We start from the raw sequence: 25,872 nt of genomic DNA, 5'->3' as shown, positions 1-25,872 counted from the left end.
CGATTCATGGTTAAGTTATAGACCAAACTGAAGATGTTTGACACTGAAACAAAACACGAAACGTGCGTCAGCTGTTTAAGCCAACTGTCACAATTGTCACAGATTCAACCTTTGTTAAGGAATTTAACTTTGGGCCTTTGAATATTCTTAAAACTCTTGCGGGAACATATAGCGAGATGGATTACACTGCTCTCGATGGCACATAATTCATTTAATTGTTTAAATAGTTCGTAATTTTGTCTAAGAAAGGACGGAAACTTCTTCCCATACCAATAGAAATCGCACAGGAGCTAAACTCAGTCAATTCTATTCAGTATGTGGGCATCCCTTTTCCTTCAAGTAAGCTCTGTATCAGCACGATTCAATGGACTAAATATATTCACCACGGAAGCCCCTCGTGATGTACTTGAATGTGCAGGTCTGGCCTAGAAAGAGTAAACATAGAACTGGACCGGCGTTCCATTAGTACAGTAGTTGGTATCAACCCCGGTTACTGCCTGATGAGAACGTCTAGGGTTTCTCTCTAACGACTTCTTTCATAACTGCAGGAGCGCAGGAGCGAGGAGAAGGTAGAGAGCGTTGGTTACTTCATCTGCGACCGTGTTGCTCTCGCCAGAATGCCATATTGCTGTCCAATCTCTTGCTTTTTGAATGTCTGGGAGATATAGAATCCGCAGCTGTCCATAGTATTCCACTGATCATGAAAGAGATGAAATAATTTCACTACATTGGGAATTAGGAAAAGAATTTGAATGCAAACTAGTGGTATCACAATAGAACTCCAGGCTTAAGAGAAGTGTTATTCTCATGGAGAGTGTCCACCGCTATAATCTAACTTATCTGAAGTAATTTCAGATTCAGCCAAACATGCAGTGACCATAATTGCCAGAGGTTTGTTTATGCTTTAATACTGAGCTTGCACTAGCACTGAACGTTACCATAATTTCTAATAATTTTAATTAGTCTTATTGGGGATTCCTCAGTCTAGCAATTGCGTACTATCTCTCATAGAGTTCAGCGTTCAGCTTGAAAATTTAGTCACCTTATCGCATCTTCTTAAATATGGGCTTCTTTTTACACTTTTCTTATTTTACTGTAGAAAAAGTGAAACAAGACAATGCGCTGGCTTATTTCACATTGCTTTTGAAGGCATTTCTAGCCAATAATAACATAAATAAGAAAACTTCTGCCAATTTTTCAAACAACTGAAGTTTCGCGAGGAGCATTGGGTTTGGCTTCATATTCAAAAGTGCATCTTTTAAATCAACTTTTTTCTGCTTTTCCAATAAAATTTGAGGACGTCGCATTAATCTGCTGGCCTGAGCGCTAAACATATTCAATTAACTCTTTGCCATAAAGGTCAACGTTTTTTCTAGGGACGAGTTCCGGTAAATACATGACACCTCTGCTATGACGAGCTATGGTGTTTCTACTTACTGCAGTCACAAACGTATTCACGGCACTAAACCAACGATCCCTTTACTGAAACCTAGTATTCGCACCATTTCCCCAACTTTTTGAAATTATAATTGACACCCACTCCATTATAAGCTATTTGGCCGAGATTTCGGCCTGTGCTACAAATGGAGGCATGGCTTTCCTTCAAGCAGACCACAAAATATTGTTAACTTCTTATGATTTTCAACCTCTTCACTGTTTTCCCCTAACTATATAATCTCCTTTTACTAGGTAATTATGTTACTCATACGCCATGTAGTACATTTAAAACTACTAGTTCCGGAAAATGTTGTGCCATTTTTTTTCAAAATACTGCGTTCGGTGACCACGTCACCAGGTTTAGAGTTCAGTTTTATATAAGAAATATTTTTATTGATAAAAGTTTCAGTTAACTTACGCTAAACTTGCAGCTCATGCCATTGGATCCGCACGTTAACTTCGCAAGTCATGCATGTAAATTCCCTTGCTACTCTTGGACTTTATTCAATTACATATACTTGGCTTCCATCTTGCATAGACTGTAGTGAGAAACTGCCTATCCAATTAAGTAGTTTTCAAGTAACTGGTGGAGCAAATATTTTTCCAGCCATTTCGCGCTTTTCTATTTCATTAACAAAGTTTGAGGCTTCAGGCAGTGGGGCAAGCAAAAATGCTGCTAATTCTACAACACATTGTTTTTTTTTTCAAAAACTTTTCAACTCATCTTGTCGCGTACACTTTTCGTTACAGGTGGAAATGCTTTATCAGCGTTATTTTCTGCGCATGAATCAGAGTAATACGACACACATTTTGGCTTTGCTGCTGGCATTGATAGTGGCTTTATCGAGTGCGCAAATTGTATTCACTACATTGAAGATAAGTGGCAACTCTGTTGTAACAGTTTTTGCTACAACGAACGACTCGACCAACAATGTGACTAATAGGGTGCGAAGAGGTGGTAATGCAATAGCCGCAACCTCAGTTCGGCCATTAACGGAAATGGGCTATCAACAGGCGCAACTCTTAAGCCAACAATCAGCCCCAATTGGCGTAATTCTGGGTCGAGAATCAACGCTGCCGTTAGTTGAACACATTTTTGCTGGTGATGTTGTCGATGGCACAGGCACGACAGTAAAAATTAGCGCACAACAATTTGTAGCAAGTGCAGCATTCAAACAAACTCGTACATCGACGCCTACATTACAAACCGTTACATTACCAACATTACGCCCATTTACTACCACAATATCGCCCACTTCAACAAAATCATCAACTTACCTGCCTTATGCGGCACAAGATTGGCTTGATCCCCAAGTTTTTACCATTCCACTGCTGACGTTCGCACATTACGATGGGCAGCAGCAACTTAAGGGAGAGATACGCGCTGCCGACTGGCGAAAGACTTCGGAATTACATTTACAAGCGCCAGTGGCATTCAAGCGTCTCAAACGCAAACATCATTATAGTCATTGGCCAAAGTTGCACCGCTTCAAACGTTCCAGGTAGGTAATATATGGAATGGGAATTTTTATAATTTTTTCTTCCTATAGCAAATACTGTGTGGCATTGTTTGTTTTGGAATATATTGAGAAAATCCGGAGGAAGTTTTGTGACGCAATGACACTGGTTGTGGTTCAGATAGAATCCACACTGCCTGTGCGAATATCCCACATTTTGAGGAGTGTGCTCCTATTCGAGGACCTGTACAATTTAAGCATACATAGTCTTCCTGGGAGTGATGGATATATTTCCCTGAGAATTGGGATATGTCTTACATGTTGTGTTGTGTATGTTTTCTCTTTTTAAGAGCAGCCATCTAAACTTACCCTGCAAGTTACACTGGTTAAGAAACAAAATAATTTGTTGACCTAAGAATCAGATGGTCCATATATAATTCGCGCGTACACCAGTTTTGGGTGTTTGGTCGAGCTCCTCCTCCTATTTGTGATGTGCGTCTTGATGTTGCGCCACAAATGGAGGACAGATGATCAAATCCATATGTAAAATCGGTCGCGGTGCCCGACAGATGGAATATAATGCCATCTCATCATTTCCTAGGCATGTTGTACCTGCTAGGCTTGTTCAATCCATATATGGCCTTCTGAGTAATCTTCAAGTTTACTCGAATAGCCGAGTAGAAATTAATAGCTACTTGGTTATTCCTTTATTCCCTCTTTATTAAACTCCTACTGCAGTATTATTAGTATTTCTCTACTGCCGAAACGCCCCAATAGCAAATTGGAATTGCTTAGCTTAGGGGGGCGTTTGTGAAATGATTTCAATACTTTTGATATTTAGCTTGAGATTCCGGGAGAGCTTGTTTTATTAAAGAGGCTAAACACCTTTTGTTAAATTTATTGAGTCTTGTGGCTTAAGGATACGAGTCAAATAATGGCCAAAGCTTGGCCATCGGCTGCCACGTCATCAGGGATTCGGCAAAAGAATTCTGAGCAGTTATTTCACATGTATTCACTCTCTCTTCCAGTCATTCGTTGCTACGGCGGCAATTAATTTTTTCTTGTATCACCACATAATCTCCGTTTTTTGTGTAAACAAACCGATGTCATAATCCCTCTTACATCACCAAATCAGTTGATTACAACAAAATCGATGATAGCTGTTTAAGGGTCTGGGTGCTGGCAACACCTCTGTATTCTGTATACCACACTTGCGGCTCAGAAACTCCGCTCTTATTTGGGCAGAGCGTTTTGATGTATGCAGTGTACGTTTTCAATTCACCATTTCTATGCCCTTAGAGAGATACTGTGATGTCCTCAGTAAATTAAATCACATACAAACGCGCAACATGCTGTATACTTACAGGTGGAAAGTACATTAAGAGGAAATCGTTTAATATGTTTTACAACTTCATCTAGGAAAATTCATATTTTGAGTACTAAAGCATTCACATTTACTTCCATTGTTCCTCGTTCAATGTGGGAACCTATAAGCATGCGAACATATACGCAAACAAAATATCCTCTATATTCAATATCCACATTGAATATTTTTCCAATTTACATTCGTATATAGTATATAGGCACCAGCGTACCTACAAATCTGAAATCAAAAAGTTTCATTGTTGCCTCCATTCGCCAGGAAAACCACCGAAATTTCACGCAAATCATCATTGCAGCCGCCGCAGCCGAATGAGTTCGTACGTAATTACCATTCGAAAAAGCACTGGTTCGAAACTCCAGTTACGAAACACTAATTGAGAAAAAAGGTTTTTTCTAATAGCGGTCACTCCTCTTTGTATAATGGCTCCTCCTCCGAGTGTATTTCTGCAATCCGAAGCAGCATTAAACTGTAAGCCCTTCCATTTTATAGAAAACATTAAGACGTACACCACAAGTTGCAGAAGAGCTCGGCCAAATACCCAACAAAGTGCCAATTATATATATTTACATATATAGCCATGGCCGCACAACAAAGATTTTTCTCCACTGAATTGCGAACATTTTTAATAAAAAATGATGGGCAACGTGATGGTGGAAATCAATTTGTGTATTCCTGCCATTGTACAAACAATACCCATTGGCAAGTGGTGGGTGATATGCCATTTATGTGCCACGCATAAATTTCAACGATAAGAAGTGGAATGCCGCTAGGGCGTCAATAAAATTACTTGGGAAGCGTGAAATCTACAAAGGCTTATATTTGAGGGAGTGAAAAAATAATTAAAATGAAAAGAAAAAAATTTAAATGGGGTATAAACGGGAAATTGAGCAAAAGGAATTGTTATTGTAGGCAAATGCTGTGGAAAATTATAAAGATATTCAACTAATAGTTCGGCGCATAGTCAAAGTTCCCTTTAAATATATTCTACACAAATGGCGATGTGTATTTAAGAAGTGCTTGCACATATATAATTTTCGTGTAGAATATCTGCCAAACCATTGCGCAGTAAAGGGGCTCAGTTCTGGTTTAGTGAATATTTGAATAAGCAAAACTATACAATTTTTAGCGGCAATACTACACAAATTGTTCTTCAACTAATAGTAAACCTTGAAAATATTTTACTTGGTGGGGTATGTCTGCCAGAGTCAGGATTAATTTTTTCGGAGTTCTTCTGCTCTCTCCATCGTTAATCAACTCTAATCACTTAAGTGCTAAGTGGTTATACTCAGTAGCTGGAGTGCATAAAATCATCTTTTGACCTACCATATTTGAGGTAGTCAACAGAATGGTTTTATAAAATGAGATTGCCCTTGGGCCGCGTAGGCTACGCGATTTAATTTTTATGAATGTAAATAAAGATTTTGGTCTATGCTGATAAACAAGCTACAGCTGATAGTTAGAACTGGATATAAGCGATATGAGTGATTAGGGCAAATTGCAAAAGCGGTGAAAATTGGATCAACGTATGAGTTTTCTAAAGTGCAGTCTCATTAGCTAAATGGTTTGAAATTCAAATTCCAACGTAGCCAAAATGTCAGTAATTCTAATTTATTTGAGAAGTGAAGTGCTATAATTCTAAAAACCACCGGCTGGCAACGAATTTGGTTGCAGTTTTCCTTGTTATTCAATATTCCTAATTCTATGTACTATTGTGAACCTAAACATTTATATACCTACTTACTTACATGCCTTATATTTTTGCACGTTTGCAGCTTCAGGCTTCTTCCTTCAGCATTTTTCCACTTTATTTGCTGTAACTGACTTATTTTCGTGTTGAATTATTTATTTATGCCTTCATCGTGTTCAGCATATTTTGTTACTAGTCCTTTTACAGCAATAAAGAAAGACAAGAGTTAAACTATGTGGGAGTCAGTTTACGTGACATTAATTTGATAAAATTTTCTTTGATTTTGTTTTAGTTTTCCTTTGTTTTTATTCTTAGGCTTGCGGCTGCGTAAAAGAAGAAATTGAACAAAATATTGAAGAAGAAAATATGTATTGTATGTATGTGTGTATGTATAGCTCTTAGAATTGTGCGAGTAATAAATAAAGGTGTTGAATGCTCTTGCTAACGTTCATTAGATCTTTTGGGAGTTTCGTAGAAATTTCCCATTAATTACAGTATGACGCTAAATAAGGAATCCCAAATTTATTTTGGACTACGAGCCTAAGAACGGTCTAGGGACCGAAGTGTTCTGCTATGCATTCTCCAAAGGCTGGATGTTCACAGTTTGCATGATTATTTATTTCAGCTTTTATGGTTCAGTTAATTTACCTATAAATTTTGATATATGTATGTAAGTGTTAAGGCTTTATGCATACGAATATTTATTTGTACATTGTATGAAGAAACTTGTACTGCGGATCTTTTTTACAGTCTACTAGTACGTGGACGATGTTGAAAAAGCGGAAGAGATAAATATGATAGAGATAATTATACCTATATCTCTAGCGTCGAGTACATCAAAAACTCAAAATGATAATTCAAAACAGAAATATTGCTGGAATGATTTTTTTTTATTATAATCTGGTAGATAATAACAATGGGTCATGCTCTGAATAGCGGCTCAGCTACGACAAAAAGCACCAGTAAATGGCTATTCATTCGAAATGAAAAACATATTAAATTAAATATGAGGAATTGACTTTTTACCATATGAACGCCATTTCTCTCGAAAAAAAATAGAACTAAATTTTAAAAAGACATACTTTTTTAACACTTTGCAACATTTTTTTATGCGGTAAAAAAGTACTTCAAACAAATATATAATTTCAATTTTGTAAAAAAGGTTAATTAGCAAACCCTATCCTAAAATAAGGACTCTTTCGGACAAAATTTCAAAAACGTAAAATATTTGATATATTTGAGACTCAAATTTATGCGCTTGAATACCTCTTGCAGTCATTAGATTAATAATTTTTTGAATTTGAATCGATACAGACCGATAAATTCTTATATATAGTTTTTCAGAAGGGTATAATAAAGACTTAATAAAACTTTCCCAAACTTATAAAACAGATAAAACATAAATCCGAAATGGATAAAACATAAATCGGGCTAAACTACACCTACCTTTTTATATGATAAGACTAAATTTCCATCTGTTCGTCTGATGTTACAAACTCAAATTGTCAAGAGTTTGTTTGATTCCCAAAATTAGAGTCGTCCCAAATCAAGCCCACTAAAATATGCACGCGCATATAAACATCGATCATTATATTAGTTAGCTTTGGTGGGATACCACGAGCTTCAAGTATGGCCAATATCACGTCTCCCCGTAGCGCATCAAAGGCTTTAACATAATCCATAAAGATTATGTATAGCGTAGCGTTGAGCTCGGCTGATTATTTGATGATGAAGGGCATTATACTGATACGATCGATACACGACTGATTACAACGAAAGGCGGCTTGATTTTTCGCAATGGTGGAAGCAAGTGGGTCTACTACTCGATTAAGTTTGACGAGATTAAGAATTTTAGTTACAGCTGGTAGGATCGATATTCCACGGCAGTAGAAATATTTCTATTTATTACCTTTTTTAAGGATTTTCACAATTATTAATTCCACACTGTTGGCAGGTTTTCCTTTTCCCAAATTCGTTGAAACAGTGAAATGAGCATATCGGCCATACGCTGAAGTTTCAAGGGCTTTTCCTGGTTCTGATAATTTTATAGCGGTTATTCGAGCAGCCAGAGCTGATGCCTCTGCTTATCGGCCTGTGTCTACTTATTATAGGAAACTCAGCATTTTCATCTGAAAGGTCATTCAAGCATTTTTCTTGCATACATATTTTTGCCATACATTTAATTATTTGTTCTTCTCCGTAACTATAACACCATACTCATTCTCGATGGAAACAATAATATTATCGTAGCGTCTACTAAGTTCTTTTGTAATTTTGAATTTGATCTTATCTTTTTCAACTTGTTTCTTTATAAGTTTACCCAATGCATTATATATTGGCATCAGTCACTTTACACCGGGTATGGCTCTTTTATTGACTTACGCTCTTCAATTAAGCGCCAGGTGTCAGGCGACAGCCACTCTTTGTATGTCGTGTGTGGCCAGGAGTTTCTGAGCATATGACTTGTGATTGGCGTTTAATACTGCTCCAGATGGCGTTTGTATTGTTATTGTTATTTAGAGCTTGGACTATTTCTTTATTTTCTATAATTCCAGTTTAGAAGTATGGAATGGCGTACTAACATACATGGTAGGAAAATATGGTCGCAGCGATTGGTGGTTGTTAGCTGTTGTGTGTCAGCTATATACAGAGTTTGGTGAAATTTATATGCAATTCTTTGCAATTCTTTTTTTTACGTTTTCATAGGTATGATGTTTCACCTTCAAATGTTATTTCGAATAGTAGTTCAATGAAAATGTATTGTTTGTATAAGGAATTCGTCAAATTTGCAATATAAATACTTTTGAATTGAAAAATATATATATATTTTTAATTTTATTGCCTAAATAATGAATACTTAAAAAAATTTTTGCATCTAATATTTGCACTTAAATTGGCAATCGAATATATAATATCAAGGCGACATTGACATTTGAAATGCAATGCATAGTCTTAGCTTGATGATTCCGTTTACGCAAGTACAGTCTGTTACATAAGAGCGAGGTTACTGTTAAATAATAACAAGAATTGATTTTTCGAAAATTCGCAAATTTATTGATAATTTGGTCGTCAATACTCAATGCAATTACCTCAGTAGCAAGTCCAATCTCCTGCATTGTCAATTATGGCCTGGCACCGTCGGCTCATACTTTCCACTAGTTTCTCTGCATACTCTACCGGAAAAGACCTCCAAATTTTCCGAATTTGTCGATAAAGTTGATCTAAATTACATGACTTGCGTCTGCGAAGCTACATTTTCATCAGAGCCCACACATTTTCTATGGGATTTGCATCCGGTGACTGAGATGGCCAATCCAAAGTGACAACTCCGTTTTGCGCCTTCCACTCGCTACACGCTCGACTTCGATGTTTCGGCTCGTTGTCCTCTTGAAGGATTCAGCTTTCATTGTTCTTGATATACCATTACTTAGTAGATGGAACAAAGCCTATTGATATATTTTATTCATTTTTTCGGCACTTAAATTGTTGGTAAATAAGAACAAAGTTCCGAAACCTTTGTTTGAGAAGCGCCCCCAAACATGGACCTTGACGGGGTGTTTAACAGTCCGTTGAAGCATCCTACTGGTGGAGGTTGTTCAAGCGTGTTTGATGCTCGGAAATGCTCAGAAGGAGGATTCATCAGAAAAAATTACGTTGCTCCAATCGCGGTCCAAGTTTTCCCTCGCCCATTCCACTCGTTTTTCAACGTGTTTTGCACTCAACATTGGTTTTTCCAAAGTACTGCGATATTTCAGTTTATTGGCAAGCAAGTGCCTGCTTTGCTTGCACTTCCGCGATCAGGAAAATCATCAACCGACCTTTTTATAGCGATTTATCCACTTGCTAACGAACTGCTTCGACTTTCCCATATATTTCGCAGTAGCAGTTTGTGTTAATTTGGGTCCGTTTTCATGCAAACATAGAAAAATTGCCTGAAAGCGAGAGGCGTAAACAGCATTCATTTGCACTCAATTTAAGACTAAATTTGACAGACAGCTGACTTTTTACAAAAAGCGTGAAGGACTGAGGTGTCCTCTATGTCACAGAAAGAGAAACAGGACGCCCTGATTTTTTATCTACGTGTAACAGTGACCACGCTCTTATGTAACAGACTGTATGTATTTTTATATGATGACGTAAAATATATTTATTAAAACATTAATGGGCAAATACAAATAAGTACGTAAACACCCGCATACATTCATACTGCATATGTACATGTGAAAATTTCTACTTTTATGTGGCAAAAATATTAAAAAAAATGTAACTAATTAAATAAAACGAAACACTATAAAATACTTTATATCAAATGAAACTAAAATAAATAAAATCCTGTGAAAATAAATATTCACATAATTTATACCTTCATTTCAATCGAAATGTTATCAAAGCATCAAATATGCGGCACAACAAATTTATGGCTATTGCTGTATTTGTGCGTAGGAACATGAATTATTATGCATGAATGAATATATATAAAGGATTTTCCAATAAGAGGTATTATTTTGATATTCAAAGAAAAATGCTATTTTTAATATAAATCATCGGATGTTTATTTCATTATAAAGAGGAAGGTATGCCGTTAATAGTGAAAAATAACATCAGGAAAATGACCACCACGACCACGCTTACAGGACAAAATCCTTTTCATGAGATTTTTCATGACCGAATTGCAAAGTGGCTGCTCTATGTCCTCGATAGCCTCACGAATTCCGTCTTTGTGGTCTTGAATCGACCCTGGGCTGTTGGTGTAGAACTTCTCTTTCACGTGGCCCCAAAGAAAAAAGACACAAGGTGTTAAATCACAAGACCTCGGTGGCCAATTGTGATCACCTCTTCGAGAGATAACACGGTCCGGAAACTTTTTCCGTAACATATCAATGGTTTCGTTGCTTTTGTGGCACGTTGGAAAATCCTATACATGAAAGCTATTTCGGCTCTCAAACCTAAATACTAGGACGGCTCCTCACGGGAATACAATACTGTCGGCACCTGTGGAGACGTGTAAGCGGTAGACTCCATTTAGCTCTTTTTGTACGAATGTTTCGAACCTTGAAGAACGCGGGACTGGAAAAACTTCAATCTGTTGTGGACGTCATAATATACAGCCTTGGCTGCCTATTGAAGAGCCGCCTATGTAACTTATCGCAACTTAACCTAAGCTATGTAAATCGCATTTTTAGTTATTAGATTTCTATTTGGAATAAAGTTATAGATTATGAATTTTGCCAAGAAAATGGTTGATATATTATTAAACACACAAACTTGAATTTATTTATTACTTTATGACAAATGATGCAGTAAATCATTTATAAACTTATATGTATGTGTAATAAACCGTTGGTGTCTTCTTCTTATTTTCTCCAATATAGATTGAAATCCTTAATTAACAACAAAACAAAGCTGGAGGCACATAATCAAGCAACAACAGCAGCGCCATTCCTTGTAAGTCCAAACGAAGCGCTGATGGGGGAAAATATACTTGAGAAAATTACGCGAAGTGCAGAAAATCACGGAAACATTGTGCGAATGCCTTGGCATGTGTTAAGTTCCTCGCATAAGCCACTTCGCAGTAAGCGAATGGTCAGTTATAAATATGCGGAGATAGAAGAGAATAGCCAGGATGCACGCTTAAGTTCGGCCACAAACAGTAACCAACGACGGATAAGAACACTTGCGTTAAATAAAGTGAAAGCGGAATTGGAAGCGGATGAGGAATCTACAACGAAGCGTTTTATGCATTCACTAGAAGCTGGAGAAAATAACGAAACGATTCATAACAACAACTACAGTAACATAAACAACAAGTACAAACGACATATGGCACGTAGCTTTGAGAAAGCGGAAAACAGTGCACGTAGCAATGGAGAGGGGAAGATGGCGACGACAGTGGCAACAACAGCCATAAGACATCCAGTCGTTGATGAACGTAAATTGGACAATGCAACAAAAACAACTACTGCGACAAAAACAAGTGCGCCCGTGCTAGTTGATGGTTGGGATAATAAACGCGCTTCAAATCTACTGGCTACGAAGGCTTCATTGGAGCAACAACAAGTCGAGCCTTCGGCACTGCCCGGTGAAGTGAAAGAAATCACAGCTGCTCCAGGACATGTCACATTCCCCGGCTTAGGCTTGCTGTTGCAAGCTTTGACAGCGATTGATAAACGTGTCCTGGTATTTCTTGTGGTGATGACAATTTGTGTGCTTGTATATGCGTGTGAGTATAACAATTGATTGGATGGCCAATAAACCATTGGACGGAACGCCAATGAGATGGGAGAAAAGTGAGTTGGAAGGGTAGTACAGACTTCCGTATGACTTCTTTCAAGTTTTATCTTCACACAGCAGCGGTAAACTGCTACTTTAGGCACAAGGACTGCTTAAAAAAAAAAAAACAATTAACCGGAAGTTATCCACGAAAATAAGTTTTGTGATTATTTACGTGTTGAATACTAAACGCGACCACTAGAGGCAAATGAGTTTGTGCGTGTCTACCATTCAATTGGTCCCAGGCTCGATGTCCACTCTATGTAAGAAATAAATAATAATAGAACATGTTTTGTATTCGAAAATGGGTTGCACATCGCCAAGAAAAAAGAGTTCTCATCGTCTGCTCTTCGACGGGGAGATAAAACTGTGGGTTATCTATAATAGATATAAGAGGTTGGAGGTGATACTCGACCAGATACATAAACAAAAGCTATGAGAGCCAATTATATACAAGGTGGTGCAAAATTTATCATCCAATCTTGTTTTTAAGTAACTTGTTTATTACAACAAAAAAAAGATTTTATTTGATGCAGATAATTATTTTGACTTTAACGCGCTCCATTGCCTGTTGTTTATTCACAAGTGTCAAATAAGTTTAACGTACGACGCAGTTTGATAAAATTATAAATCTTTCGATAGCGTGACTAATTTTTCGCCACCTTGTATAAGAGTCCACAAACAAATCAGCCACATATTCATTTTCAAACTATGTCACCTTGTATATGTATACTGATTATATATACATAAATGTTAAGCCGCTATTGCAGTTCTCTTCTTGCACTAATTTGATCGCCTTCCCTTTTGCACGTTTATTCCTACAATTATCATCTGCCTGTCTGCTCAATTAAATAGTGATTGATGAGCAATAAATTTACACCACGGGGCAATTGAGCAAATGAAAGTGATACTCTTACTCTAAATTATAAAGCACCTATTATTACTCAAGATGGTACTGAGATGTTGTTGAAGTTAGGGGAACCCATTTTGGGGGCTTCGATGGCACCGAAGCTGTGTTGCCCAAGCCAAAACTCTTCACATCATAGTGGAACAATCAGTTCAGTGGGGAGCCTTAATGCTGTTCGTTGATTATAACAACGCATTCGATATAATCAAACGAGACTCAATATGGTTGGCGTTGAGTAGAAAGGGAGTTCCCGCTAAGATAATCAGCCTCATCAGAGCCCTTTACGAAAACTCCGAACTGGCAGTACTATACAATGCCAACCACCAACGTAGGCGTAAGACAAGGTTGACCCCTATTACTCTCTCACAAACTCACTGAAATGCAAGCGAAGGGGACAGACTAGTCATGCTGGCACGCACTGTCCGTCTGGAGGCCAACATCGCCAAGACGAAGCTATGTTTTTTGGAAAATTGCCTTTCTGGTATTTGGAATCATGAGTGGCTCTCGTGACTAGTCATTTTTCAGTTTAATAGCTGAAGAGAATTGAAAAAACTGTTACAGGCTGCATTTATTTTATTCATACCACAAAAAAGAACAAATGTGGAGAATAATTTCCAAGTATATTCTTGCTTCGGCAGAACATATATTAAAAAAAAATTGGAACAATTTCCAAGTATTTGTAGGAAACGCCGTATATAGTATATACACTCATACACACTCAGATCCTCTCTGTCAAGAAGTCATTATTACTGATTGACACATATTCACTACTTATATTATTTCCACACTCATTGAAATGAGGCGAAGTCATTGCTTTTATTTGCTTTTAATTTTTTTTTATTTCCACGAAAAGTACAAATTGACAATTTAAGGCATGGGTTTTCAGTGTAAAATTGACAAAAGATAAAACAGCGTCAAATGTCACATAACGACATTTCCGCACAAGGCCAGTGATGTGTAAATGCAATATTACACAAGGAAACTATTAAAAAATATTTTATATTGCCCGTTAGCGATATCTACCAAGGAAATATGCACAGATAACATAATTTCGGTCCATGATTTTCAGTATCAGCCGAAGTTCTATCTCAATTTGACAAAGTTATAATACAAAATATTCATGTGAAGTTCGGAATTGAGCAAATTTTAGACAGAGCTTTGTACTGCCCTCAACTCAACTTTTCTGCGTTTTTTCTATTCTAACATTAATTTTTTCTACTTTAGCGCTACTGTGCATTCTCTCGAAACCGGCGATGAACGAAATCTTCTTAGTACTTGTGTCTTATGTGATTGTAGCCACATTTGTTGCCATTGAGATTGTCATGAGCTATGCGACGCTGCCAAGGTGAGTAATGAATAACGCATTCGATGTACATATGTAACCCAATACATAGAAACACAATGAATATTGCATTAGTATGCTCCCACGTGTGTGTATGTGTTTACCTGCATGTATATATCAGGTCAGTCCATAAGTTCGTGCGTATTTTATCGATAATTTCACTTTTGTACGATTTTTGCATACAAACAATTATTCCCGGAATATAAAAGAACTATTTATATTTTCTTTGATATATTGTGCATTCAACTAGTGATTTTAATCGCAGATAGAAGCACGTGTTGTTAAAAAATAAAATGAATCTTCAAACGCGTATAAGAGGCATATTTTGTATTATTTTTATAAAGGTGGTAAAAATCCATCAACTGCTGCTGCAGAAATAAACACTGTTTACGGAGAGGATACCGTGAGTGTAAGGAGTGCGCAAAAGTGGTTTTCAAAATTCCGAAGTGGTAACTGCGACGTGGAGGATGCCCCTTGCTCGAACTCGTGGAAGCTGAGCCAAATTTGACAGTCGATATGATAGCTCAAAGGTTAAATTCATTGCATGGAACAGTTCACAGGCAACTGGTTCAGTTGGGAAAGGTTTCAAAGCTGGGGAAATGGGTTCCGCATAGACTTTCCGTCGCCAACCTTCAGCAGAGAGTGTATGTGTGTTCTCAGCTGCTGCAACGGCTTGAAAATGAAAGTTTTTTGAACCGTATCGTTATTGGTGATGAAAAATGGGTACTTTATAATAATCCTGTTTGCAAACGCCAATGGTTAGATAAAGATGAAACACCTGAACCGACCCCTGGAGATGGCCTTCACCCCAAGAAGATTCTCCTGTCTATTTGGTGGGATATGACCGATATTCAGGGCCGTAGAGAGCATATCCCGGCCCGGGGGAAAATCCGGGCCCCGGGGGAAAATTGCAAATGCGGGCCCTTTCCAATGATGTCTAATTCATATAAATACGTATAATCTCGAGTCCGGGCCCTCTGAAAACTCCGGGCCCGGGGGAAAAAGTCCCCGATAAAAAGGGGTATCGAAGCGTATTTTGGCTCCAAGGACAAACAATTTTTTGAGCAGGGAATTAAAAATTTGCCTAAACGTTGGGAAGACATTGTAAATAATGAAGGAAAATATATTATTGATTAATAAATACTTGAAACATCTTTTTTATTAATTTGAAAACCACCTTTAAAAAACGCACCAACTTATGGGCTGACCTGATACAAACAAGTACGTGCAGATTGATACGAGTAGGTGGATAATTGGTATACTATTGTAATAGTATCAATCAGTTGTGAGAGTTTGCCTGCACACGATTGCATCGAATGACCAACAGTGCTGTAACTGAAATTGTGTGCAACCTGAGACGGACATATAATTGAAGTAACGTGATATATTTGCATACATACCTGCATACAGCGAACGATATTTGTGGGTGTGATTACGTTTCATAAGAGACATGATTGCCATAAATTCAATATCAGAGTTGGTTATTTTAGGACTATCACTGCATCTTTAGTGATAGTTAAAATACGAATTTAATTAATGTAGGAAATTCGATTTTCATTTATTAAATAATAAGATTGAAATGAAATTTTGAAGGTAAACAACAGAATTACTGCCTACCGTGAAAAGCAGCCTAACAAATTCTACCAGTGACTAATTTGTACTCGCTTGAAGGAGAGCGCTCGTAACAGAATACGTGTAGGGGTTATTGAAACCTCTTCTATGCCGACAAAAATAGCTAAAGTAGCGAATTCGTCTAGAATATCGTGTAGAGCTGTGGATAAGGATTTACCTTTCTAAAATGCGTGCCGACATGGTGAAATTAATTTCGTGTGGATTTGTTGGCGCGTGTGCACATCGAAAAATCTCTCGAAATTTTTGAGTGAAATAATGTGAGACTTATAGACCTAAAACCCTTTGGTGGTTTCACATGTGAGACTTCCTTTGGGGATAAAACCACTTTAGTCATAATTCTTCCTCTGTGTATTTGTGAGGAGAAGACTTAGAAGGTCACAGGTGGTTTGTAACTCAATGGAAAGGTTTCTGAAGAAGCAGTGGGTGATTTATGAGTCACATTTTATTTAAGGGGAAACTTTTAGCTATCATTAAGGGTTTAGGGCAAAGTTGATTGCATTTGTTAGTTAGTACATTTCGACTTACGCTGTTTAGTATTCGAATTTAAATTGAATTCGATACTTTGTATCAGTTTCTCAGGTATTAACAGTTGGGTTAATACTATTTATTAAAAATCTGTTTCAAATTTATTTATTTACCTTATGCAGCAGCCATCAAACCATATTCATGATTTATTGGTGGCTTTCGTAATAATTATTATTATTATTACCTCGCCGGTCTTTGTTATCTGTACATATTTGACACGTGCGACATCTATCATCAATAGTTCTAGTACCTTTTAAAATATGCTTCTGGTAGTTTTTTTTCAAGATCACTTGATCTTGAATCGCAATTAGGAACCCTTCTGTTTCAGGATACAACTCGCCTTTTTTCAACCATGCATAGCTGCATATCTTATCTACATTAGGATTGTTCACTATATGAATGTGTTTTCCCGGAAGGGGGAATGTTCCTTGTGTGTTATGTAGATTAAGTGGTGAATAATTTTTGTCTGTTAGGGATATTGCTTTGTGCAAACTGTATGTGTGTCTGTGGTAGAATACTTTTGCCTTTTTAAAGAGGAATGAGGCTTGCATTGCTTTGTTAAATTTTACCTCATTCTATAATGAAAAGACATACGAAAAAAAGAATAATAACATCGAGATATTGAGGTATATTTTATGGAGAAAGTTTTCTTCAGATATGGATATATGAACTGTTTTTAACTGTTCGCAAAATAAAAGAAAATACAAAAAATACGTATATAAGGGCTTAAAATAAATATTATATATTACAACAATTTTTTATTTATAAAATTATGGCTCATATCATTGTGTAGATATACTGGGATGAAAATTGAGGTTAACTAATATAAAATTAAACAATTTCGTATGAATCTTCAAATATATTTTATAAGGGTTCCGGAATATATTCAGAAAATGTAAAATAAAATAGGAATAAATTTTAAAAAAGATATTACCTCCTCGTCTTTACTCCCATCAACTACAACGCACTTGTACCAGCTTTTGATCCAGCTCTCGAAACATTTTTGAAACTCTATTTTCGGTTCAACCATCAGAGCTGTCTTCCATTTTTCCATTACTTCCTTGGGACCGTAAAAATGCGTTCATCATAGCGATTTTTTAATTCGATCAAAAACAAACAAAAAATCGCATATTAAGTGAATTTGATGGCTATCGGATGCTATTCGTTTGTGTTTGGTCAAAATTTCATCAATGATGATGACGTTGCGTTAACATGGTTGCTTTAACACAAATCCTTTCTTTTTGGGCGAATTACTTCACGTAAACGTCTCTAACGCCGTGACCTTCAAGCAAAAATTCGTGGTGTATAATACCGTTGAGCATCACTTTCTTTTTTGACCGAAAACTACGTGGCTTTTTGGACCTAGGCTCTTCACTCAATCGCTTAATGTCTGGCTCCTTACTCAATTCACCATATGACACCGCAAATGATCTCACTTTAATAGACTCATAAAATATTTTCCAATTTCTGTTGAACACAATTTAATTATAAATTCGAATGACGAAGTATACCTAAGTGTTAAATCATATGTTTTTGTTTTAAATTTTGTTATACACTTATTTCCTTTTGTTATAATTGTGAATAAATTATTCAAGCGCCAAAGTATGCAACATATTTTATTGCACTACAAATTCCAAACCTTTGTCAGAAAATGTATCAGTTTGTTCGCGAGCGGTGATAGGCAGAGCAGTTTTTCACATAAATCACCTTGTTTTTTTTGTTGTAAGAATACCGAGGCGGACTGAGCCAACTTAGTTTTTTCCACAGAAAATTTCAAATGCTGTATTTTAAAAGACCGTTTTTATTCACGCATAAAGAGAAGTAGCTATATGGGACACTGAACAAACAATGTTTTTTGTAATAAAATAATCAAAGGTTAAATCTTTTCACCTTTCGGCATAAGGAAAGAAAACAAAAGTAAGAATAAAGCACGCTAAAGGGTTTATTTCAGCCTTTCATTGGAAGAGTTTGTAATTTTCAAGAGCATAAAAGAAAATAGTTCATACCTATATCTATTTCCGAAACAAATTTTAAATTGGGGTATGGTGCAGAAGCGATGAAAGTAAAACAGAGGCTTTTGCCAAACATCTCTATCAAATTTTTCAGCCAAATCTTCCAATTGCCGCCAATGACGATGCGGAGTTCACAAATTTCCATGAATCCCCATGTCAAATGGATTTTCCGATCAGACGGATATCAAATAGTGAAGTATCTGAAGAAATACTTAGACTAAATAACTGCAAGGCTCCTGGATATGACTGCATTGATAGTAAAGTAGTTAAAGCTCTACCTGAGAAAGCTATTGAATTCCTTACAATAATCTACAATGCCATTCTCAATGTAAATCACTACCCAACACAATGGAAATGTGCTGTTGTTATTATGGTGCCAAAACCAAATAATCCCGAAAACTTTCATAAGTCTTATCTCCCCATTAGTTTGCTTGTAACGTTCTCGAAAATATTCGAACGATTATTTTTGAAGAGAATGTTACCAGTAGTTAGGGACCACAACATCATTCCCGAACATCAGTTTGGGTTCAGGGCAAGACATGGCACACCAGAACAATGCCACAGGGTTGTAAATGTAATTAGGGATGCACTAGAAAGGAAGCAATACTGTTCTGCAGCTTCTGCAACAGGCATTCGACAGAGTATGGCATGTGGGACTTCTATACAAAATTAAAAAAACTCCTGCCAGCACATTTCTATTTGATCCTTAAATCCTATCTGAGTGAAAGGCACTTTTATGTTAGACACCGAGATGCGTCTTCAGAAATATATAATATTAGCGCTGGTGTGCCCCAGGGTAGTGTGTTGGGCCCCGTCCTATTCACAATATTTACTTCCGACATGCCAATAACAGAAGAAGTGGAAGTGGCTACTTACGCTGACGATACAGCCTTCATAGCTTCTAGCGATTCACCTGCAACAGCATCCTCTTTGCTGCAAAACCAATTAAATATATTAGAAATTTGGCTTGATAAATGGAGGATCAAAGTTAACTCCGACAAGTCTACCCATGTCACCTTTACGTTAAGAAAAGATAACTGCCCTAGAATATTTTTAAATAATGCTGTAATACCAATGAATACCAAGGTAACATATTTAGGAATGCATTTAGATCGACGCCTTACTTGGAAATCCCATATTAAGGCCAAACAAGAGCAGCTTAAAAATAAAACCAAGCGAATGCACTGGCTGCTTGGTCGTAAATCTCAGCTTAGTTTTGAAAACAAAATAAGACTATATAAAGCTATTTTAAAGCCTGTATGGACCTACGGTATACAGCTTTGGGGAACTGCTAGCAAATCGAATATAGAAATCCTGCAACGCTACCAATCAAAAACTTTGCGTGCACTTGTTAACGCCCCTTGGTTTGTCACAAATGAAGCAATACACAAGGACTTAGATATCCCATTTGTAAAGAGTGAAATTCCAAACTTTTCTAACAGATATCTTGCACGGCTGTCAAACTATGTAAATACGAATGCTATATGCTTATTAGACTCAAGTAATGAAACAATACGACAGAAGCGTAATCATATCTTAGACTTGCCATTTCTCTAATTTTGCTGAATTAAATTATTTATTCAACACTAAATAAAAAACAAAATACATAAGTTCCTATAGAAGATAAGCAACTCATTAGTACAATTGAAATTTAATACATTTAAGATCAAATATTAGAACAAATATCGTAATCTTATAAGTAGTATTGCATTTGTGCAAATACTACCGCTGCTATTAGATTATAAGACCTAATTTGCTGAATATCATTATATTAAGATAGATTGCAAATAAAATACTTACAAAAAAAAAAAAAAAATTTCAGACAATAATAAATCTTCAGAAATCAATGTAAAATAATATTTAATAGCTTGTAAGTCCTCTGTTATTTATTGTAACTGATATTAGTTGTCGTGGCATCGAATTTAGCAGTGACTAAAGAACACTAAGTACGGTTTTTGGCCATTCCTACGGAATAGTTTTATTTTAAGTTGCATTAGGCTAATAAACTTTCGTCCGCCTTTTTAAACTTGCTTTATAAGAATGCTCCAGGGGTTATCCATTATATTTAGGTCTGGACTAACAGCGGGCCACTTCATGACAGGAATATTCTTCAAGCGAAAAGCTCTTGTTACGCTTAGGACTGATACGTTTACTGTTGATACGTCCAAGGCTCACTGTGAAACTCTTAAGCAAAATTCAATAAAATATTATCAAAGGGCTCTACGTAATTTTCTGGGTTCATCTTATAAGAAAAAAAACACATTGGGGTATTGCTACAGTAGCTAACAGCACGCCAGGTCATAAGAGAACCACTGTGGAACTTTTGGAGTGAAGCGCTTGCCGTGGCTCGCGCATATCTCTCCAACACTTCTGAGAACCATCAGGCTCATCGAGATTCGAGTTTTGACATCACTAAAAATGATAATATAGATGGGCAGTCCTTATCCCATAACTTATGATTATAGACGAATTAAGGTATGGGTCTTTGTGAGGTGGTCTGAACTTCGGTTCAGCTGGTCTATTTTGATATTTTAAATTCGTATCATTGGGAGAAAGTTCACAGCTAATTTGATTGGGGCTGATGTTATTACTTTTTTTCTACTGTCATCAATCTTAAGCTTTGGGCCGATTTTTATAATTTCTCCATGTCCGTAAGAATTTTTCAATCTTTGTTGAACTGAGATTTCCGATTCACTAAAAGCTAGAATGCTAGCAAACTCCTCTTGGCAGAAAAAGTATGTCATTGGTTTGTCTCATACAGCTATATATCCAATATAATATAACATTTTTGTTTATTCAAATTATTAAGAAGGGGTTATATTTTAATAAAAACACTATTGAAGTTTGAATAAAGAAAATCTCTTACATTTAATTGGCCATTTAAATACATGAAAAATTTCATCTGTTTTCACTGCACAATTTTCTTTTACTTCATCAGCATTTTTTAAGGCTTTGTGATGAAAAAACTATGGAGTCTGCTTAATCAGACATTTCTCTCTGAAACTGCGACATTACATTTTTAAAATTCAGTGGTCGAAATATTGATTTTTTGCCAGCGACATACATTACTACGGTATGCCCTTCCGAAGAACTTTAAAAACGATGTACGATGAATGTTTTTCTTTTGCGTCTTTCCCACTAGATTTAGACTTATTGGAGGTTTGTACTTCGGTCTTATGGTCTTTTGTGCCCACGTGTTTCCCATAAGTCGTTGTCAGAACCTTGTTACTTTGTGGGTTAGTTTTCAATTAAACTCAATGCATTATTTTCTTATTAGTTTTAATAAAAAATATACAAAAGTAAAGCGGTTTTTGCTAAATGTACGTAGTTTGTGTAAAATAAACTATTCGTTTTCTGAAAATGAAATTATATGTATTCTTTTAGAACTAGTGCTGCACCATATTAATGATATTAAATGAGCTTAAATTTACGAATTTTTAATTTAAATATCTCACAAATGCTAGATCTACTGTTTCCAACCTAGCTGCTTTTGGTTAATATTGCTTCCAAATTTTGCTGGAGGTGCTCAATTCTATTGTATTTATATGGACCTATCTGAAGCATTTGTTAGTGTTTCTCATACAATTCTATTACGTAAATTTGCCTCCCTTGGTTTTCATTCTGTTTTCTTTCGTTCGTTGAAATTTAATTTATCCCATAGACGATATGTGGTAAAGATTGAGGGTGAATGTTTTGATCCATCCGTATCATCTTCAGGGGTGCCATAAGGCAGTATTTTTGAGCTTCTAGTCTCTGTTCTATTTATTAATGATATTAGTACCTTTTTTTGTTTACCAATTTTCTTCTGTATGCTAATGATTTGAAATCATTTCGTGGGATCAAAAAAACTGAAAATGTTCATATGCTGCAGTCGAAAATTAATGCGCTCGTTCTCTGGTGCAGTAACTCTAAATCTCAAGAAATGTTTTCTGTTGTGTTCATGAATTTGAAGATCTGGGTGTGTTCTTTTACCCCAGTTTTTCGTTTATTAGTCAAATTAAATTTGTTGTATCCATTACTTACTCAATCTTAGGTTTTATAGCTCGCTGTAATAGCTCGAAGTTTTTCGGACTATTACACCCTTAAATTATTTTTTACAATACTTCCTTCGTTCGCTTTAGATTAGACTAGGCAACATTTAACTGGAGACTTTGCCACCAATTTGCAATTGAGAGAATTGAACGGGTGTTCCTTAAATATACTCTTAAGTCGTCAATATTTTTAAATCCTATTCTCCTATCTCACTGTCGTTTATTTTTAGTATAATTAAAGCAGAAATTGATTGGTCATCTCTATTTAGAAGCATTCCCTTTCATAACCCTACAAGATCTCTGCGAAACACTGACCCATTTGATTTTCAATTGCACAATACGAATTATACGCGCAATGCTCCTCTAAGAGAATTCAATGAGATTTCGAGGTCTATTTGGTTTGTCTTTCCGGTATCATGGCCTGTAACAACTATAGTTACGTTTTAAACTTGAAATAAATGAAACAAAACGAAAAAAAAAAACAAAAAATGTTAATCGTCTTATAACAAGCATACATACATGAACGTGGGTTTTTAATCCTTGTACTTAATTTCTGTATTGTTGACATTCCATTGAGCCACGTGGATTAAAGTAATTAAATTAACGCACATTTTATTGCAATAATATCAGATGCTGTCAGATATTGTGGTTGTGTAGCACGCGAAACATGGCCACACACGCGCACATGGCGGATACGTAATATTTGCAATTCGTCGTTTACAATGAATTGGTGTTCATTCATACGGAACATATTTCGATGAAAACAAAACTCTTAGCACACGTTTACTCCCTTAGTCTTTATTAAATCGTTATTTTTTCCGTAATTTTCCATGGCCACATATCAGTGGTTGCTTGACATGGTAGCTTAAGTGGACATGCAGCCGTTGCCCTTGCCTTTACCTAATTTTTATGCTAAGAATCATTTTTCCTATAAACTCAAATAGAAAATAACGATATAATTAAAAATTAGAAAATTATACGAACCGTTTAGTGTTTAGTATTATATTAAGAAAACAATTTCATTTTCATCTTAAGTCGTCTTAAGCAGCTGTGGTATCCGACCGCACATATTATGCATGTAACACAACAGATATTTCTTTATATGCATTTTTTGTTCTTGTATATTTTCCTCGAGCTGCAGCAAAACGTACAATGGAAGTTCCTGTTGTGTTGTCTTCATCTACATGACATACACAATGTTGCCGTTGCGACTACGTGAGGCACTCATCGGTGGCATAGCCTTGTCCTGCATGCACATCTACACAAGTCTACGCTATACAGAAGCACCAATCCATTGGCAGGAGGTGAGTTGTTAGTTATCAAATTATATACATATGCATGTATGTGCGCACATACATATAACTAACAATGCATGTTGCACTATGTATGTACATATACGCATATACCAACATATATATTTATGCTGTATTAAAAGAGTGATAGTGCCATGCTCAAGAGAGCGTAGTTAATTTGTTAATAAAGTTGATTATTTTCCAAGAATACAATAGCTAAAGAATAACAAATAGAACGCTGGAGCAATTCGAAGAAAACAGAAAAAAATCTTTGTAATGAGTTTCACTGTTGAATGGAAAACAAGCTCACAGTTGCTTTCTTCGCCCTTTTCTGCTATGGGTTGTACTATGTACTTGCTGCATACTGCTTGGCGACTTAGTTATTTGTCTTAGTAGTTGGTTAGATATATTGCAATGTGATTGTTGTAGGGGCATAAGTACGAGTAACACAGAGCAGAACTAACTAAAGTTACAAAGTTTTGTAAAGCGGTAAAATTAGAGGTTATGATAACAATTAATAGTAAAGGGAGCTAAACTTAAGGGGACAGATACTTGTAAACGGCCATATTTTCCCTGATTTTCATTAAAATTATTTAAAATGAAGAAGTCAATATATTTTTTTCAAAATTGGCATACAGTCTAGTTATACATTAAAATAATATAAAAATGTTTTTTATTTATTTTAATCACTGAAAATGGCGGATGTACATACATTCAATTCTTCCAGGAAGGTCGCAGCGGGGCTTCTTAATCGGCGGGCATTATAGCATCGGCGTCAGTGACCGAAATACAAAAAAAAGATTTTTTTTTTTTATTAATGTCATAATTTCTATATGAATTAAAAAAAGTGGAAAGAAAAACAATTCGCGGAATAAAATGCTTAAAAAAATGAATTTTAGGGCGAATTTTCCAACTATTTTTGCTTAAAAAAAATATTTTTTCGAAAACTTGTAAATTCACATAGAAAATAATATTATAAAAAAGATGTGTGCAAAATTCAGGGAGATCGGTAAATAACTTTTCGAGTTATCGTGGACGCCAATTCGAAAAATATAGTTTTAAGGAAAACGCGTCTAAAGTTTGAATACATGAAAATTCTTCTCCCAGCGCTTGAACGCAAAGAATAGAGTCGTCACAGTTGATGATCTATAATATAAAAAATACTTAAGTTTACGTTCTAAAATTTTTTTGACACATTCTTAAAGGATTAACAGTTTACGCAACAAAAAATTTTTTTTTTCGAAACTTTACAGGTATCTGTCCCCTTAATATTTTTAGAGGGACGTGGTCAACCTAGGGCTAATATGCCCCAATGTGACTTCAATGCGACGAAAACTGGAGAAAATTTAATGCTTTATAGTCGTCTAATAAAAACCGAGCTGAGATTTGGTGCAATGAAACTTCATTGAATGACCGAATAAACAAGAAGGATTTCTTTAAAAAATATAGAAAACATAATATTTTTGAACAAACGTTCGCATCATCACTATAATCAGTCAGCGCTACACCTCCGGGGTGGGGTTTGGCTTGCTCCACTATTCTCTGCCAGGGTTCTCTTTCTTTTCCTAGAGAGGTTTCTTTTTCATTTGCTAGAGACCATCAGCTTCTCACTCCAATTATTTTTAGATAATCTTCGACGCAATCTAGCCATCTTTTCTGCGGTCTTTCCTTTTTTCACTCTGCTATTCGCGTAGTGCTTTCCCACCTTATGACGTGTCCCGCGATCCTTTGCAATTTCATGAACTTAACTGTATCTTTTCCGTTCGTTAGACTGAGCAGTTTTGATTTGCTTCCCACTCTAAGGTTGCTTCGGGTCGAAGATTTTGCGCGCTATTTGACCATCGAATACTTTTAGTAACTCTTCTACTAAATTAGTTATGCACCATACTTCGGAGT

At 36.1% G+C, this 25,872-nt stretch overlaps 1 protein-coding gene across 1 annotated transcript in view; it reads left to right on the top strand.

Annotated features, from left to right (window-relative positions):
- The window catches only part of LOC128862519 (uncharacterized), a 284,688-nt gene that overhangs the window by 136,886 nt on the left and 121,930 nt on the right, over window positions 1-25,872 (top strand). The window contains exons 7-10 of the mRNA XM_054101195.1: window positions 2,188-2,939; window positions 11,338-12,185; window positions 14,367-14,487; window positions 23,826-23,988. Of these exons, the coding sequence (XP_053957170.1) occupies window positions 2,188-2,939; window positions 11,338-12,185; window positions 14,367-14,487; window positions 23,826-23,988 (1,884 nt within the window). The remainder of the gene's footprint in view (window positions 1-2,187; window positions 2,940-11,337; window positions 12,186-14,366; window positions 14,488-23,825; window positions 23,989-25,872) is intronic.

The sequence above is a fragment of the Anastrepha ludens genome, chromosome 4 (assembly GCF_028408465.1).
Source record: "Anastrepha ludens isolate Willacy chromosome 4, idAnaLude1.1, whole genome shotgun sequence".
Taxonomy (NCBI): Eukaryota; Metazoa; Arthropoda; class Insecta; order Diptera; family Tephritidae; genus Anastrepha; species Anastrepha ludens.
Note: the sequence above shows the minus strand (reverse complement) of the source record. Positions and strands in the feature narration are given on the sequence as shown.